Source organism: Molothrus ater, chromosome 16, assembly GCF_012460135.2.
Source record: "Molothrus ater isolate BHLD 08-10-18 breed brown headed cowbird chromosome 16, BPBGC_Mater_1.1, whole genome shotgun sequence".
NCBI classification, from domain to species: Eukaryota; Metazoa; Chordata; class Aves; order Passeriformes; family Icteridae; genus Molothrus; species Molothrus ater.
In genome coordinates, this window is record NC_050493.2 from 2,349,103 (window position 1) to 2,366,996 (window position 17,894).

General features: G+C 53.9%; 1 protein-coding gene across 1 annotated transcript; it reads right to left on the reverse strand.

Moving 5' to 3' along the window:
- Window positions 1-6,842: 6,842 nt before the first annotated feature.
- On the reverse strand, window positions 6,843-17,410 carry DRG2 (developmentally regulated GTP binding protein 2). Its single transcript, XM_036392707.1, has 13 exons — window positions 17,294-17,410; window positions 15,975-16,135; window positions 14,993-15,082; window positions 13,576-13,636; window positions 12,508-12,598; window positions 11,721-11,793; window positions 11,491-11,581; window positions 11,217-11,314; window positions 10,271-10,347; window positions 9,546-9,634; window positions 8,714-8,772; window positions 8,243-8,296; window positions 6,843-8,156 (listed from the first exon to the last, which is right to left on the reverse strand). The coding sequence occupies exons 1-13, from the start codon at window positions 17,355-17,357 to the stop codon at window positions 8,070-8,072; spliced, it is 1,095 nt and encodes a 364-aa protein (XP_036248600.1). The 5' UTR covers window positions 17,358-17,410; the 3' UTR covers window positions 6,843-8,069.
- Window positions 17,411-17,894: the final 484 nt, after the last annotated feature.

The window sequence follows — 17,894 nt, forward strand, 5'->3', positions numbered from 1 at the left end:
CCGCTTTGCCCGGGCCTTCGGAGGTGCTGCCGCCTCCTCCTCGGCTGGGCTGGCTTCCACAGAATCTTTGGGCTGGCCCTTGGCCTCTGCACCCTTGGCTCCTTTCTTCTTCTTGTCAGTTGTCAGCCCCATCATCAGCTTGGAGGGGCCCTTTATGTTCTTCTTGGCTGTTGCAGCATTGCTCTCACCCTCCTCTTCCTCCGTCTCCTTCTTCCCACGGCCCAGTTTCTTTGCCACTCCTGCCTTGGGGAACCCCTTCTTCTCCTTCCCCTTCCCCTTCTTGGGCTCCTCTGCAACCACCTCCTCCTCATCTTTCTCCTTTTCCTCCTTTTCCACCTCCTTTTCCTCTTCCTTTTCCTCCTTTTCTTCCTTTTCCTCCTTTTCCTCCTTTCTCCTTTCCTCCTCCACCACCTCCGTCCCCTCGCTCTCCTCTGCCTTCAGCAGCTCCGCATCCGAGGCATCCTCCGACTCGTTGGGATCCTCCTTCTTGCCCTTCTTTCCATCCTTCCCTTTCCCTTTGCCCGCCTTCCCTTTGGGCTCCCCCTTCTTGCCGGCCATCCCGGCAGCGGCGGGCGCTCATGCTCCGGCCCCGGCGGGGCGCGGGGAGGGGATTCCCGGTGCGGGCAGGATCCTGCTCCCGGCACAGCGGCCGGCTCGCTTCCCCGCCGCCTGCCCTGGCTGGGTATTTACCTGTGCCCGGGTTTGGCGAGGCACATGCCCGTGCGTGGCTCCCGGTGCCCGCCCGCTTGGCATGGCGCTGGGGCGGCGGGAGCGGCCCCGGGCAGCCCGGCGGAGCTGCTCCTGCCTCCCGCGCACCCCGCGGGGCCGGTGCCTGGGATCCGGCTGTAACCCAAGCGCCAGGCTCGCGGAGCCATGAATAATGTAAGGGATGCACCACGCCAGCCCCGAGACTTTTCCGAAGGAGCAGGGAAGGGCCCCTGCTGCTGGGAGCATCCCCCCAAGGGAACGCTGCAGAGGCGGCGCCCTTACCCCAAAACGGGACCCTGCCACCTCCCCACGCCTCGGGGCTTCCTCTGCCCCTCCTTGAGGAATCAGCCTCTTCCTCCAGGCAGCACGGAGACGGATGAAGCCCGGGGATCCGTGAAGCCAAACGGCGGCACCGAGAGAGAGGTGACAATTCTGCAGAGCCCAAGGCAGCAGCGGGGACACACCCAAGGGGAGCCCAACACCAAACCGAATTCCACAGCCCTGCTGGGAAGCACTGAGGAGCCCAGAGCCCGCAGGGGCACTCCTCATGCCATGCCAGGTGGCAGGTATGGGCAGGGTGCCACACGTGCCCACACACAGCTGCCCAGAGGGGTTGCATGTGGCACACGTGTGGCCATGGCAGTGCCAGCAGCGTGTTTGCACACACACGTGCCCGGGAGCAGGGTGACCACATCAAATGTTAATGCCAGGCCTGGATTCCTGCAGCTCATCAAAGTTTAAGCAGCAGCAGTGGGAACTCGCTGTCCCACATGGATCGTCTGTGGGCAGGTGAGGGGCTGGTGTGGGCAGGGGCAGCTGCACCCCCTTACAGGGGATGTGTTTGGGGAGACACAAGCATCCAGCAGCTGGCAGAACCAAAGAACCAGCAGCAGTTGCTGGACTGAACCCATTGGTCTCCCCCAGGATCAGAAGAGCCCAGAGCTGGCACCTCCTGGCATTGTGTTGTCCCCAGCCTTGTCCCTCCCTGCCACATCTACAGTGGAGGGGCACCCATCATGATGCCATGGCTTTGCCTACTCCCTGCATTAATTTCTGGGATGGACACATCCTGGTCTGCACAGATGGAGGCAGCTCTGGAGTGCAGGCTGGGCAGAGTGGGATGAGGGGCACCTGGCGGGCACCAGGAGAGGGTCTGTGACAGAAACACAGGATCAGCAGGAGCCCTACCTGGCACTGTCACAGTCCACGCACAGCTCTGCCATGGCCACTGAGCCATATGGGGCTGACAGAGCCTGCCCTGCCAGGGGCACAGCACCACCCCACCCCTCCTCCTGGCATGGGCACCACGATGTGGCAGGGAACCACCTCAGGCAGGGACACAGCCCTTACTCCCTGCTGGCAGAGAGCAGAGGGGTACCAGCCTTGGTAAAAGCTGCTAGAGGTCACTGCCTGCATCCCAGCACAGTCCTTGCCACCACCCCACTGCCCTCCACGGTCCCTCCCCTGTCCCCCCAGGCAGGGTGGCCCTGGCAGTGCTCTCAGTGCCCTGGCACAGCTCCCGTGCTGTTGCCATGGCTGTGCCCATGGTGCCTCCCTGCCCATGACAAGGGCTCTCCAAGAGGGGGAATAAAGGGACAGAGAGGGGCTTCATCCCACAGAGATGCTGCCTCCCATGGTCCCAGCCTCCATACCAGACCCCAAAACACCTCCCCATGCACTTTGTCCTGGTTCACCTGCCTTTGGCACGGCAGAGCTGGCCGAGAGGATTTTGTGCCCAGTTGCAGTGGGATGGAAGCAAAGCAGGGGCTCAGAGGGGCACCCACACTTGGTGGCTGTTTCCAGGGTGTCTGGGCACGGCTGCACCCAGCAGCAGCACACAGGAGGGACCCTGGCTGCAAAACCTCGCAGTGAGGGCTCTCTGTGGTGGCAGTGGGTACCAAGGCAGTGGTAGGAGGTACCCAGAGCATCCTTTGGTCGGGTCAGTCCTGAATGTCTCCAGCCACGTGGGTGAGGGCAGGAAAAGCCACCTCACCCAGGGACACGGCCCGGGGCAGCCCCGGTGCCGCTGCCGCAGCCTGCGGCTGTGCCGTGGGGGGATGCAGGGAGGGGATGGAGACTTTGGCCTCGGGGGTTCACCCGCCCCAGCCCGGCAGGACGGTACCTTCGGAGTGCCGGCATCGGCGGGCAGAGCTCCAGAGGCAGCGGCTCCACGTCTCCAGGCAGGTCTGCGGTCACCAGCCGGCCCCGGCTCCGCTTACAGCCTGTTTCCAGTTACAGCCGGAGCAGGGCTCTGTGCCACCACACCACACCACACCACGCCACACCGCTGCCGTGCCTGCCGGGAGCTGGAGGCACCACAGAGCCAGCCCCGGCACCTCCCGGCTGCGGCAGCACCTCTCAGCACATCCCCTTCCCTGCCTTCAGCTCTGCAGCATTGCACATCCACTCTCAAACACCTGGGAGCAGGTGAGGAAGCCCAGCCGCAGCTCCAGGGATGCTGGGAGCGTAGGGATAAGCTGGACCCCTTCAGCAGTGTGACAATGGCACAGCCCTCCAAGCCCCTGAGGCATAGTGGGGTCTTTTCTAGCTCCCCCAAGCACCCATCCCGCCCCTGCCCTGGCTAATTTCCACCCCCCTCCAGTTCCTGCCTCTCAAATGAGGATGGAGACCCAGCCCATGAGCAATACACGGCAATCCCTGCCTGCCAGCTGCTGCCTGCTCCCCACGAGGGAGGTGTTATGGGAGGAGATAGGCCAGAGCAGATGCTGGGACAACAAAGCAGCTGGGCACGATGCTGGCGTGCACCCAGGAATGTGCTGGCTGGCAGCCCTGGAGCCAGGTCACAGCCCTGTGCCATCACCTCAGTCCCAAAGCCAAGCCCAGGAGCTTTCCTGGGCTAAAACAGCCCCGAGGTAGAAGGAATGTGGGGAAGGGACGATGGGAAACATGGGGTAGAGGGTTCCAGGGAAGGAGGGAGCACTCAGGGGAGGCTGCTCTGCTCTGGAGGGCAGTGGGAATGTGGGGCTGTGGAGAAGGTGGGAAGGCAGAAGGTGAGATAAGGGAGGGTAAAGACAGCAAGCATCCAGGCAGGGACAGGCAGGGGTGAGGGGACACCACACACTTGGACCTGAACAGCAGCACTCGCTTTAAAGCCACCGTCACACGCAAAGGTCCCTTCCCAGCAAAGCCCCTGTGGCACCCAGAGCCCAAGGGAGGTGCCACCCATGTGGGGCACCCAGAGCCACTCACCTGGGGCTGCCCTGCATGGCGTGGGGCTGCCTCGGTGCTCTGCCGGCCCCACCCCTCCCCTGGCAGCTGCAGGTCCGTGGCTGCTGCATATTTGATGAGTGCTATTATTGTCATCTCCACTCGTGAGCAGAGCAATGGGAGCTGATCTTCCCTCACAGAGCTGCAGGGGTGGAGGGGTGAGGGACTCCTCCTCCCGTGGTCCCTGTCCCTTGCACCCCTGGTGACGCAGCTGGACTGTCCCACATCCCTCTCAGGACATAGGTGAGCCTCAGTGTAGCCCAGATGTGAACAGCTGGAAAATGGCCCTGACCCATTCTAGGCCCCCAAACCAATGGGAGTTTGGAAGAAATCAAAGAACGTGGGAGTGAGGAACAAATGCACCTCCTCACACCCCTCTCCAAAGGTGGGCTGGGACCAGCCAGCTGCAGAGGTTCTGGTAGGGATCTAGACACCCAAAAATATCAGAGCATCCTCTCCTCCCTGGATGAGCAGGACACTCCACCTGCCTTCACCACGCTCCATTCTCCCCATTCCAGCACTGGGCTCCGGCATCTCACCAAACTGGGGACCGTTTTCCTGCAGTGCTGGAGCCTGTGGCTCTGCCAAATGCAGGGGCAGAGAGAGCATCGTGCTGCAGCACCCAAGCCGGGAAAACCTCGGCTTCCTCCTCCTGCAGGCAGGCACGTCCCAGCCGTAATGCGGTGGGTATTTATTATGCTGATTCCTCAGAACGCGAGGGCTTAACTGCAAATTACAATCAATAGCCCCAATCCCCTCGGGGCAGGTTCATCATTTAGCAGGCGCAACCAGAGGAATTCAAAACTATTTGCCAGCCATAAATCCTCCCCTCCGCAGCCTCCCCAGCCGGCTCCGTGCCACTCCCGATGGCTGCTTGGGGTGACCCTTGTCAGCATTTGAGACAATTAAGCTGTCACTGCGGATCGTGACTCTTATATACGGCCCTGAGCAGCACTTTGAGATGTCACCGTGATGGGGTGAGGGGAGCTGGCTGAGGCGAGCCTGCCGCAGCAACCATCTCTCATTGAATTAAATGAATGTATTTGGAGGCAGAGTCACTCTTTATTACCTTGCAAACGATTCCTGACTAAATTAAATTATAAGAGGAGTGTTCAGCCAATCAAACCTGCTTGATTGCCTGGAACAGGCATTTTAAACAGAGCACGCCTCGAGAGCCGTCGCTGGCTGCAGCGTTAGATGGAGGGAGGCTGATGGGCTCTGGGGAGGCTGATCCACCCTGCTCCTCACCTGGAGGATGGGGCAGGATGGGCACAGCCCCTGGGAACAGCACGAACGAGCCTGGAAGAGCAAGGGAATGGCAGGAGCACAGAGCAGGGCTGCTGAGGGCAGCTTTCTATGAGCATCATTCAGCCAAGGCTTTCCTCCTACAGCAGAGAAATGCAGGGTGCTGCTCTTCTGGGGTCAAATCCACAGCTCCTGCCTGCACCCACCGTCCTGGAGAGCCCTTCTCCCAACACACAAGGAGAGTCTGATCACATTTCCCTTCAGCAGCTCCCCAGTGAGGGGCTCTGGTCAATGCACACAATCCCAGAATGGTCTGGATGGCAGGGAGCTCAAAGTTCATCTCATTCCACTCCCTGCCTTGGGCAGGGACACCTTCCACTATCCCAGTTTGCTCCAAGCACTGGCCTGGGACACTTCCAGGGATCCAGGGGCAGCCACAGCTTCTCTGGGCAGCTGCCTGGGCCTCACCACCCTCACAGGCAAGAATTTCCTCCTACCACCTCATCTGTATCACTCCTCTCAATTTAAAACTATTCCCACTTTCCTGTCAGTATATACCCTTGTGAAAAGTCCCTCTTCATGTTTTTTACAAGCCCCTTTAAATACTGAAATGCTGCAAATTCCATGAACCTCAGGAGGCTCCAGTATAACCCTAATGCTACAGCAGATTTCCCCCTTGCTCTTTGGATCTTTTCAGGACTTGGAGATCTCTTGGAGGCAAATTCACTCCAGCACGAACTGCAACGTTTGCTGCTTTTAACATAAGTGCAGAACAATTAGGGAAGCTCCTGGAAGAAGGATACTGCAATTAAATGGTGCATTTTCAAATGCAGCTATAAACTTGCTGCCAAAAAAGCTACTCTCTCTGAAAAAAGAAGTTGGCTTCTTCTAGCTTAACTATTTTTACTTCATCCCCATTCCAATTTTAATCATGTATCTGCTCATTTTGAAGAGGATAAAATGCCCATTTTCCTAAATGAAGCTAATTAGGCAGAGGGGGTTTTAACAATGATATGCCAAAATCAATTTGAAACCCACACTGAGGTAGCAGCAGCTATTCAAGGACAGGTTTTAGCAGGTAACACTGTGCATTTCAGCCTCACACCAAGCAGCCCCTGGCTCCCAGCACTACCTGGGCTGAGCATGAAGCCCTGTCAGCAGTTCTGGTTGCCCGGCTCTGTGCCAAGGCTTGGCAGGCTGCAGGATTTGGATGGAAGTCAGAAACTCAGGGACAAAACGAAACCAAAATTAGTCTTTGTGAGGGCAACTCTGCCTTGTGTGACCTTCATGGGAAATGGGAAGGGTGAGTTAATGTGCTGGAACAGCATCCCACCCAGCTCACACCGGGAAGGGCCAGCGTTCCACTGCCAGCCAGGGATAATGGGGATCATTTGATGCTCGTTCTCCTCTCCGTGGTCAGGATTTCCTCTGCACTCCAGCTGTGAACAAAGCCAGGAACAAGGAAGGGAACTTACAGAGTTCAAAGTCACCTTCTTAGCTTGGGCACTGTGTTTAGTATCTGTTTATCTCCCACCACCAGTCTCTTGCAGCCACTTCACCTTCTACTGCCCCCTAAATCTCCCGTGGCAGCATCCAGGATTCCTCAGGTGGCCAAAGGTAAAAAAGAGAGTTAGGAAACAAACCAAGCCATCTATCCATCATTCACATGAAATAACAACTTTTTATTTTCTCAAATAAAATAATCCTTCCATTTCTGCTCAATCAGGTTGTGAGGGGTGGGGAGGAGCAGGGAGGAGGGGAGGAACCCTGCTCAGACAGGTGTCACACCTGTCCTCACAGTTCTGCATCCACGTCAGACCAAACCCTTTTCCAATGAAAGAAAATAAAAGCTATTGGCAGCTCTTGATCTCAGAAGGCAAGAGCTGTCCTCTATCAGGCACTCTGAATTGTTTAGCAACAGTATTCAATGGAAAAGCATGATTACAAAAATCCCAGATTTCTGATGAACAATATCCAGACAAGCAATGTTTAACAGGGCTGGGGTAAAACTCACAGCATGGGGTGGTACCTTGAGCTCCAGAGAGCTGCAACTGGAATTTAGGGACATGGTTGAAGAGACCTCCACCTTGGGGACTGAAGGGCAGGACAACTCCTGCCCAACAAAGGAGGAAGCTCCCAAGGCAGCTCCTCAATGAGTGAGATGCCAGAAGTGAATCCTCACCCCAGACTACAGCTCTTGGATCGTACCCCACTGCAGTCTGGCCAGGCTAATTAACCATTACCAGTTTAATTTCTCATCTCTCAGTACCAGGATGTCCTACAAATCCCACTGCAAGGCTATGGAGAGGCACAGAGTGCCAGGTTTTAATGTTAATTGAGGTGGGACTATTAAAAATTGGGGTTGTCTCAGCTGCAGAGACGTGTCCAGCGAGCAGGGGAGGGAGAACTCTGGTTCTGCTTCAGATCAATGCTTAAATTAAGTGAATGGATAAGAGCAAAGCATCAGCAATGTTCTCTCAGCCCAAAGCACAGGGCCAGATTTTTACACACAAACCCAAACATTTCCCACTGGGAATGCACATGGATTCGTGTGCAAACCCCACAAGGGGCAGGACACTGCTGGCTGTGGAACTGTGCCCTAGAAGAACTGGCTCCTTTCAAATTTTTAAGAAACATCACTTGCCCTGAAATGCTGCCAGATGGAAACCCATCTTCCCCATCCCCACCTGCAAGCACAGTAGCCTCATTTTCTGCCTTCCTCCAAGAGAAGGAGCTTCACAGAAGCTTTCTTGGCTCTGGAACACATCTCCCTTTTTCCTTTCTTTTTTTTTTTTCTTTTTTCTTTTTTTTTTTTTGGTGCGATTTGTTTTGTTTTTACATGGTCAGTTCCAATTGCAGTGATTAAAGGCAAGGCCAGGCACCAGCAGTTACTTCTTTACAATCTGAATGACATCTTCATGCTCCATCATATGGGTTAAGCCCACTCTTTGAGGGCTGTACTTTGTGCTTGTCCCCTTTAAAGCAAAAAAGGGGGAGAAGGGTTAGGAGACCAGTCAGAGACACCTGAGGACAGGGATTCCAGTTGCTGTCCAACACTTACCCACACCAAGGCATATTTGAACTGGCTGGCTAATGATCTGTGAATCCGATGGCACTGCAAGACAGACAGGCAGGAGGAGTTGAAATATTTACATTTACCTCTTTGCAAACAACTTTTTTTCAATACCCAGGAATTAAAACAAACTCAAGTCTATGCCAGAATTTACAATAAAGATTTTAAGAGCTGGTTAAAAGCACTTGAAAACACAGAGAACAGCCACAGGAATCACCAGCCCACATAAAGCCCCATTCCATTGTTTCCATGTGCTTTTTCACTGGGCTGCATTACATAATTACTGTTTAAACCTTTTATAGCAGCTGTGAAAGAAACCTGAGGCAGATAAAAGGCAACAAAAGGAGAAGCACAACCAAACACTGACATGTCCTGAGCTTTGTGGAACACAAATCACAGCAGGTCCAGGAGGAACTGCCTTCTGCACAGAGGGAAATGTAAAAGATGCAGAAAAATTACCACATGTTCCACAGAGGCTCCTTTCCGTAGAATAATGGCATCTGTAAAGTCTGGTCTCTCTGTGGAGAAGCAGAAGGGGGGGAAAAAGCATTGGATTTCTATCAAGTGTGTTCTAAAATGCTGACAGCATCTCACATCACCTTGTGCTAACTACTCCCAAATTCCTCCTTCCTGCTCCCAGACAGAACAGGGATCCAGTACCTAAAAGCATCAAATCAGCTCTCCACCACCCACAAGTGCCATTTCCCACTCCACACAGTCAGCAGCTTCCTCACAACCCACCTGCAATGACTCCATCCCAAACCCTTGACTTAAGAGAAACAAAAGCACCCAAGTCAAAACACACCTGCTCAAGGAAAAACCAAAATCCCCAAGATTTCAGAGCTTAACAAGCTCAGAAAATTCCTTGATCTGCTCACATCCCCCCAAGTTCAGCTGCTCACAAGCAAACAGAGTAAGTTAGAGATGTGCCTTCATCATTGGGAGAAGCTGCAAGTGGGTTATAAAGCAAAAGGAGGTTCAAAGGCACCTCCAAGGGCATGGGAATCACCAAATTTCTTGCAGCAGGAACAGGAAATTTGTGGGTTCATCACAGTGTGCATAACAAGGTAAAAGCTGTGAACCTGCACACTTTATTCCCTTATATCCTGCAAAGACTTATGAAAATTCAGCTTGTGTAAAATACAACAGGAAGGCCATGGTGGGATCCACACATGGCAGGATCAGAGAGAGCAGGAAGCATTTCCCAAGAGCTGAAGGATGATTAGGGAGGGTGTAATTCCAGCATTCCCAAGGCACCAGCCCTGCAGGCAGCCTGTCTGGAGTCACTTACGTCCCCTTTTCTTGGTGTAGATGCAGGTGAGTGCCAGGTACTCCCAGAGCTTCTCCAGCAAGTAGTCCAGGTTCAGCTTCATGCCACAGCTGCAAAACACCAGGGTCATCTGTTTACTGCTGCTCTGATTTAGGGAGCCAGAAGAACAAGGTGAAATGTCTTTATTAAAGTGCTGGAGAATGAGGGGAAAGTCTTTAATAAGGCAAGGAAAGGAAAAACACAAGGTAAAATGACCTTAAACTGAAGGAGGGCAGGGTTAGATTAGATATTAGGAAGAAATTCCTGACTAAAGGGATGGAGAAGCACTGGAACAGATTGTACAGAGAGTTTCAGGCTCCATCCCTGGAAATGTTCAAGGCCAGGTGGGATGGGGCCTGGAGCAAGCTGATCTAGTGGAAGGTGTCCCTGTCCATGGCAGGAGGTGGAATGAGATGAGCTTTAGGGTCCCTTCCAACCCAAACCATTCCATGATTCCACAAGGGTGAACAGCTTTGAAGCAGCAAAGCCCCAGCAGATCTACCAGCACTCCCAAGGAAACAAGCCAGATTGTTTGACTCTGTCCTGCAGACAGCACAGAGAAGCTGCCTGCCTCTCCAGGGGAAGGAAATCTGGGAAAAGCTGCACAGCAGCTCTGCTTCTCACCCCAGCAGCCCTGGGAGAAGCCAGAGAAAGGGGTGTGAAATGAACCCCACAGCAGGCAGAAAAGGCAACGTGACAGCTCCTACCTGATGACAACACTGTGGGGCCTCCGAGCAAGACGATCCACCTCCTCCATGGATATCTGGTCAATCTTGTTATAAACCTAAACCAGAGGGAAAACAACACAGCCCTTAGCAAGGCAGTTCAGCAACATGTACAAAGAACAAGGTAGCTCCAGCACCTGAAACAGAAACACAGATCCTGTCAGAAGATAAGCCAAGACTCTCAGTAAAACAAACTATTAAAATTCAGAAGCCTGAATATAAATTTTTGGCCTTTTAAAATTCTCCCTTTGGGATGGCTTGGAACATGTTCTTTGATTTTATACAGACCCAGTGGCTACAAACAGAGCCCTAAAGGGACCTCTGGCACACAAGGGACCCCGACGTGAGAAGTTCAGCACAGAGCTGGCAGCAGGGGGGAGTCGGAGGCTCCACACGTGGGAGCAAAGCTCCAGCACCAGGATTGGAATCTCTGCTGCTCCAGGGCAGCACCAGCCACAAGAGGGCCCAGGAAACACACACAGCACGGCTGCACATCCAAAGCCTATAAAAAATTCCCTGTTGAGCTGTTTTCCACCTCTTAAACCCCAAATCGTTACTGTTTTAGGAGCCAGGAACAAGGGCATGGAGTAATAGGACAAGGGGGAATCGCTTTAAATTGAGAGGGCAGGGTTAGGTGGGATATTGGGAAAATATTCTTCCCTGTGAGGGCAGGGAAGCCCTGGCACAGGTTCCCAGAGAAGCTGTGGCTGCCCCTGGATCCCTGGAAATGTCCAAGGCCAGGCTGGACAGGGCTTGGAGCAGCCTGGGATAGTGGAAGGTGTCCCTGCCCATGCCAGGGGTGGGATGAGATGAGCTTTAAGGTGCCTTCCCACCCAAACCATTCCATGATTCTGTGAAGTTCCAACATTTCCTCTGGCACACAAAAGATGCTGGGTGTGACAGAAGCCAGGCTGCCCAGGATACTCACATAGAGGCATGGCATGTAGACCCTGTTTCCTACAATCACATCAATGAACTCATCAGGGGAACAATCCTCTCTGAACAGAACCTCAGCGTTGAAGATTTCTGAGGTGGACACTGTCAAGGCCCAAATCCCAACACACCACACGGGCTGAGCTCCCTGTGACAGCCTGCTGCCAACCAGCCAGCACCAAAGTGACACCAAGGCTGTCCCACAGCATGAAGCACTTAAACCATGAGCTGCTGATGGCTTAAGGGTCTCCCCTTTTAGGAAAGGATACTGTATTCATGGAGGATGAGCTGAACCAGCTTCTCAGAGCACTGAGTCAATGTGACAGTGGAGTTGAAGGAGATGCCTCCACCTTTCTTGGGCTGCAGGAGGCAAAAAAACAATGTAAGAACATTTTGCAAATCCCAGAGCCCCCTCAGCCTGTCCAACACATGGGGCAGCACAGAGTGAGCTCAGCTTTGAGCAGACCAGCTGTGCCTGCAGGAGCTCAGGGAGCCTCACCTTGAAGTAGATATTTGGTTTGCTCTTGTTCAGCCTGATTCCTACAGATTCCAGTTCCTTCTCCAGCAAGGCCCTGCAGGGACACAGCACCCGTGAGGCTGAGCATGGCCAGGTGACACCCAGACCTTTCCCTTTTTGATTCTTGTGTTGATACAGCCGTGCCACAAACCCCCCTAATGCAGGTTAGAGTCTGTGGTGGCAATCCAGGCTGACATTCCCATCTCTGACAGTGCTGCAGGAATTTCCCTCCAGCTGAGCCCCCACTCCAGTCAGCAGGATGCTTCTCATGGGATACTGTAGCTATGATATTTTCTGAAAAATCCTTTCCTTAGGGATTTTTTCTCCTGAGAAGCCTCGGGAACAAAATTTAACCAATGGTTATCTGCTGCTGTGGAATGCAACAGGTGCATCTGGGATTGGTCTCATGGGGTTGTTTCTAATTAATGGCCAATCACAGCCCAGCTGGCTCGGACTCTCTGTCCAAGCCACAAGCTTTTGTTATCATTCTTCTTTTTCTATTTTTAGCTAGCCTTCTGATGAAATCCTTTCTTCTATTCTTTTAGTATAATTTTAATATAATATATATGTCATAAAATAATAAATCAAGCCTTCTGAAACATGGGGTCAGATCCTCATCTCTTCCCTCATCCTAAGACCCCTGTGAACACAGTCACAGGATACAACCCCCATCTGGTCTCAATAATTGAACTCCTCATTCCCCAGGTGCTCTCCACAATTCCTCAGGGAGCTGGCACGTTTTCCAGGCCAGAGCCCAGCCCACACTCACCTCTGCACCTCACCCTTGGTGGCATCCAGCATCATGATAACAACATCTGCTGTCCTGGCCACGGCGATCACCTGCCGGCCTCTGCCCTTCCCTGGGGACACACGAGGGGGATGCACATCAGCAAGAGCAACCAGCTCAGTTCTCTGACAAACAGGGGACTCCTGCCCCATGCAGCAGCTTGAAAGCAAGGAAAACCACCCTGCAGTGCTGTTCAGGCTGCAGTCAGCTGCTGGGAGCCCTGGCAGCAGCTCCAAGCAGCACAGAGAGCTCAGCACAGAGGAGATCAGTGCCAGAAGGTGCCTTAGGAAACACAGACAATGTTCTAGGCACCCAAGGGAATGGCTGGAGATGTGTCAGGGAGGGTTTGGTTGGATATTAGGAAAAGGTTCTTCACCCCAGAGGGTGTTTGGGCACTGCCCAGGCTCCCCAGGGAATGGGCACAGCCCCAAGGCTGCCACAGCTCCAGGAGGGTTTGGACAACAGCAGGCACAGGGTGGGATTGTTGGACAGAGTGGGATTGTTGGGGTGTTCTGTGCAGGGCCAGGAGTTGGACTGGATGATCCCTGTGGGTCCCTTCCCAGATGTTCCATGACTCCCTGATTTCCTAAGCTATTTTCAGACACAACCAGACAATGAAGACAATGACAACACAGAAAGACAAAGCCAACATCTCTCCCAGAATCAGGAGTCATGGGAGGACTGGCAGGAGCTCAGGGAATTACTCAAACAAGGTTAGTGTTTAGCTGTAATTCTCCCTCTGCCTCTCCAGCATCTTTTATAGATTTCCTCAGTACCAGAAAACAGATGAGCCACTTAACACTCAGGCAAGGACGTGAGAAGTGACTGGCTTGCTTTGGCTCCCACCTCCAGAGAACCATCTTTGTGCTACATATAGAGCCTTCTGTGGGCTCAGGGACAGGAATCGTGCCTCACATAGGATCAAGGACTCAAAAATTTGGAAAGACAATGCAGGAACTCTTGGCCCAGGAAACCTGTGTGTATCTGAGACACCCAGGGGCACTACTGAGGGCAAATCCCTCCTGCACATGAACACAGACATGAGCCAACCTTGAGCTGCTCCTTCGATGATTCCAGGCAGATCCAGCAGCTGAATATTGGCTCCTTTGTACTGAAAGGGAAATGGAAGGATGCAAAGTTGAAAGCTTCCTGCAGGGCACCTGAGCTGCCCCAAAAGCCCCAAATCCGTGCTGGGGCTCCCCATCCTGTGGGGAGTGGGATTGGATGGAACTGGCAGGCCAGGGGAACTCTGCACAAAGCTCATGGCTCTGTCCTGAGGCAAATTCCAGAGTTGTGGGCTGTGCTCAGCAGCACACACAGCTTGCATTAGATCCTGACCCCCTAAAGCATCCTGTGACTGCAGCTGGACAAAGCAGCAGGAAAACAGCACAGCAGCAGTCACACATTCCCAAATTCAGGGAATGGAAAGGAAGAACAATTCTTCTTTTATTGGTCTAATGAGAAAACTCAGTAATGAACAAGTGCCACATCTCTGATTGTGACAGATCAAACTGCTCAGGTGTGCTGCAGGTAAAAACCCCAGGAGACACTCATTCCTAGGATCTGCAAGGCATTGACACTCATTCCTAGGATCTGCAAGGCATTGGCTCTCCAGCTTTTGTTGCAGCTCACAGCTCTGCTTGAATGTGTTACATCAAACTCTTTTTCCCACTAATACAGTTACTTTCATTATTTAACTCCCCCTTCCATCCTGACCCAGATTTCCTCATTACTCTTGGACACTTTTCAGTTTGATGCCCTTTATCATTTGCTTTACTGATGGATGCTGAGGTCACCACTAATAAAACCCCTCAAGGACAGGAAGAGCTGCATTTTGTTTTGAAAGTGATCACAGCACAGATTGCCTCTGTAAAGCTTCATTAAAAACAAATCTGTCAAGGTTTGCAGCCAGCTGGTCACTGGCACTGACAGTGGTTATACAGAATTCAGTTGAGAATTGTGGTATTGCTCTGGTCAGTCCAAGAGCAGCACAAAAATCCTGATCAGGCAGCCAATCCTGAAGAGTTCAGGGAAGTGCTATATCAGCACTGAAAAGTTTAAAGCAAAATTCAGCTTTGGATACCTTTGGATGTGTGTGCTCCTTATTAGCAGCACAATTGTTGTCATCTAATTGCAGGGGTTCCACATGTTGTCTCCTTATCACAGAAGTTCCACACCTTCTTGGTGTCTCCTCACGGGCAGCTCCTCATAGCACTCACTCTTTCTTCTTCACAAAGCAGCCAACTGACTCCAGTTCCCTTCTCAAGGGCCCACCCCACTCTTTTATAGCATCTTCTTCTCATTGCTTACAGCTGTGGCCTGCTAAAGTCAGGCCTGTTCCTGATCTTTGATAATTGGCCCAGCTGCAGCTCCTTAGGGGTGAGATTACTTTCTACACTATCTTAATTTTCTCATATTCTATCCCCCTACAAACATCTTTCCAGAGCTGGAGGAGGATCCTGCTCACCTCTATGACTCCAGGGATGCAGGTCAGCGTGGTGAACTCGTAGGATGCTGCTTCGCTGGCAGTCGAGGTCATTAAACTCAGAAACGTGGACTGAAAGGCAAGAGATCAGCATCAGCAGGCAGGAAAAGGAGAAGGTTCAGCAAAACAAGCAACACCAAAGTGCTCCTTGGGCTGTGGAAGTTGTGTTGTGGCTGTTCCAGGCACAGGGACTGAGGTGGTGACACTGCCATGGAACTGAAGTCAATCAGTTTTTTTTCTTTCCTCAGCACTGCTGGGGCTGGCCAAGAACAACTTTCAGGCAACAACAAGGTCCACAGAGCAGAGCACACAACATGAAGGAGTGTTTCCCCATCTCCAACTTTCAGCTAGATCACAGAATCATGGAATGGTTTGGGCTGGAAGTGACCTCAAAGCCCATTTCATTCCACCCCTGCCATGGCAGGGACACCTCTCACTGTCCCAGGGTGCTCCAAGCCCTGTCCAACCTGCCCTTGGACACTGCCAGGGATGGAGCAGCCACAGCTTCACTGGGCACCTGTGCCAGGGCCTCCCCACCCTCATGGGGAAGAATTCCTTCCATATATCTCACCTAAATTCTCCCTCTTTCAGTGTGAATCCATTCCTTTTCCTGCCACTACAGTTCCTGACAAAGAATCCCTTTCCAGCTCCCCTGCAGCCTTTTCAGGTACTGTGAGGTCTCCTCACAACCCTCTCTTCTCCAGCCCCAGCTCTCTCAGCCTGTCTCCACTCTCCAGTCCTCTCTCCAACATTCCCACATCCTCCTCATGCTGGAGACACCAGAACCATGCACAGGACTCCAGGTGGGATCCCACCAGAGGAGCCTGAAGGTGCCTCCCAACCCAAACCATTCCACGTTTGTGATCCCAAAGCTGCTCTGCAGCCCCTGCAAACCCCAGAGAGCTGGAGACACAGTGAGCACCAGCCCTGAGTGACAGCTCAGGGAGCACAAGCCCTGACTGACCTTCCCCACAGAAGGAAATCCAATCAGAGCCACCCGGGCATCTCCTGATTTCATCACATCGAAGCCCTCGCCCTTGGCAGCCGGGGATTTGGAAGGTTCCAGCAGCTGAGCTCTGTATTTTGCAAGCTTTGCCTTCAGCAGGCCCAGGTGGTACTCAGTGGCTGCAATGACACAAACCCAACAGCACAAAGTTGCTGTGATGCACTTGTGGGAGTGAGAACTTTCCTGAAAAGGAAACACTGATGGATCTTGGTCAGTATCCTAAGCAGTGCCAGGCACAGAGCTGCTCCATCACCAGCCCTGGGCACTGAGCGCAAACCTGCCAGGGAGCTGCAAAGGGTCAGAGTGGAGGGAAACAGCCAAAAAATTCCTGAGTTAAAGGAGCAAGGCAGAGGGAGAGCAGGTGCAGGAATGAAGGGAGGCAGTTCAGGAGAGAGAGGTCACAGGGGGAGCAGCCCCTGTTGGAAACAGCCCCTCCTTACACCTGCTCACATTCAGCACCCCAAACTGACCAGATTAAAAGTTGACAAGAGGAGGGAAAAATAAAGACAAGAGCTCATGTGTGAAAGTACTTTACTGCCTTATTCTTAGCAAAACACTTGAATCTACACCTGAACCAGAAAAAAAGGAAGGTGGTTGTCTCACTTTGTAAAAGATAAGAGCATGAAATCAAAAGCTTTCGGATTTATTTCTATTATTTACGCAGCCCACAGCCCCAGCAGCAGCTCTGGCAGAGCCCACGGGGAGCCCCCAGACCACTCAACACCCGTAGCCTCCTCCTGTGCCAGCAGGAATTGAGATGTTTCCCCCTCCAGCTCCGGGGGGGCTGCGGCTGCAGCACAGGGCAAAGAGACTCGAAAATTCGGAAAGGCAAATTTTTGAGTCCTCCTCCCCCTCACACATCCCCCCAGCCCAGCCCCAGGGCTCACTCTGCTCCCGACCCTGCCCCAGCTCCCAGCACCCCGATCCACCCCAAAGACCTCCCAGCCTCACAACCCCCCCTGCTGCCTCCCCACAGCCCTGACCGTCCCCTCTCTCCCCAGAGCCCCTCCCAGACCCACAGCCCCAAGCCCCCACAGTCCCCAGGCTCTCTCTCAGCCCCCATAGCTCTCAGCCCCCCTGACCCCCAGGCTCTCTCCCAGGCCCCGTAGCTCGCAGCCCCCCTGACCCCCGGGCTCCTCACAGTCCCCGGCCCCCTCTCCCCTCTCAGCCCCCCATAACTCACAGCCCACCCGTGCCCCCCACAGCCCCCCAGAACGCCCAGCCCACCCGCCCGCTCGTTGTCCCCGGCTCCCTCAGCCCCCGGCCGCCCTCCGCACCTTTGTTCTTCTGCGTGCGAGCGATCTCCTTCTCGATCTCCGAGATCTTCTCTAGGATGCCCATGGCGGGCCCCGCTCCGCGCCCGCCGGAAGCGCCGCCGGCCCGGCCCGTCCGTCCCCGTCACGCGTCCGGGCCGCGCCGCACTGCGAGCTCCGGCCGCGCCCCGAGCCCCGCACCCCACGTTCCGCCCGCCGCCACCGCGGGGCCACCGGGAGGGTCCCCAGGGAGGTGACCCCGGTGGGGGCGAGAGCGGCGGGGACAGGAGGGACAGGCTCAAAGGGCAAGTCTCAGAAAGCAGGAGAGCCCCTCAGCGGGACTGACTCCTCCTGCTCCTCAAATTAAGGCTGGATCCTGAAAGGAGCGTGGAGCCAGGGGGGATCGGGCTCCTCTCCCAGGCACGCAGCCAAAGGACACGAGGAAACAGCCTTAGGGGGGCAGGGGAGGCTCAGGATGGGCAGCAGGAGGAATTTCTTCCTCAAAAGGGTGATTAGATATTGGAACAGCCTGTGCAGGGAGATTGGTGGAGTCCCCATCCCTAGAGGTGCTCAGGGAAAGACTGGACGTGACTGGATGTGAAAAGGTGGGGATGGGTCACAGGCT

Excerpts from the sequence above, each read along its gene's own strand:
- DRG2 (XM_036392707.1), bottom strand. The coding sequence starts at position 17,357 with ATGGGCATCCTAGAGAAGATCTCGGAGATCGAGAAGGAGATCGCTCGC. Across the intron at positions 15,083-15,974 it reads GATTTCCTTCTGTGGGGAAG|TCCACGTTTCTGAGTTTAAT; the intron begins GTCAGTCAGGGC and ends CTTGCCTTTCAG. Across the intron at positions 11,582-11,720 it reads AACCAAATATCTACTTCAAG|CCCAAGAAAGGTGGAGGCAT; the intron begins GTGAGGCTCCCT and ends TGCCTCCTGCAG.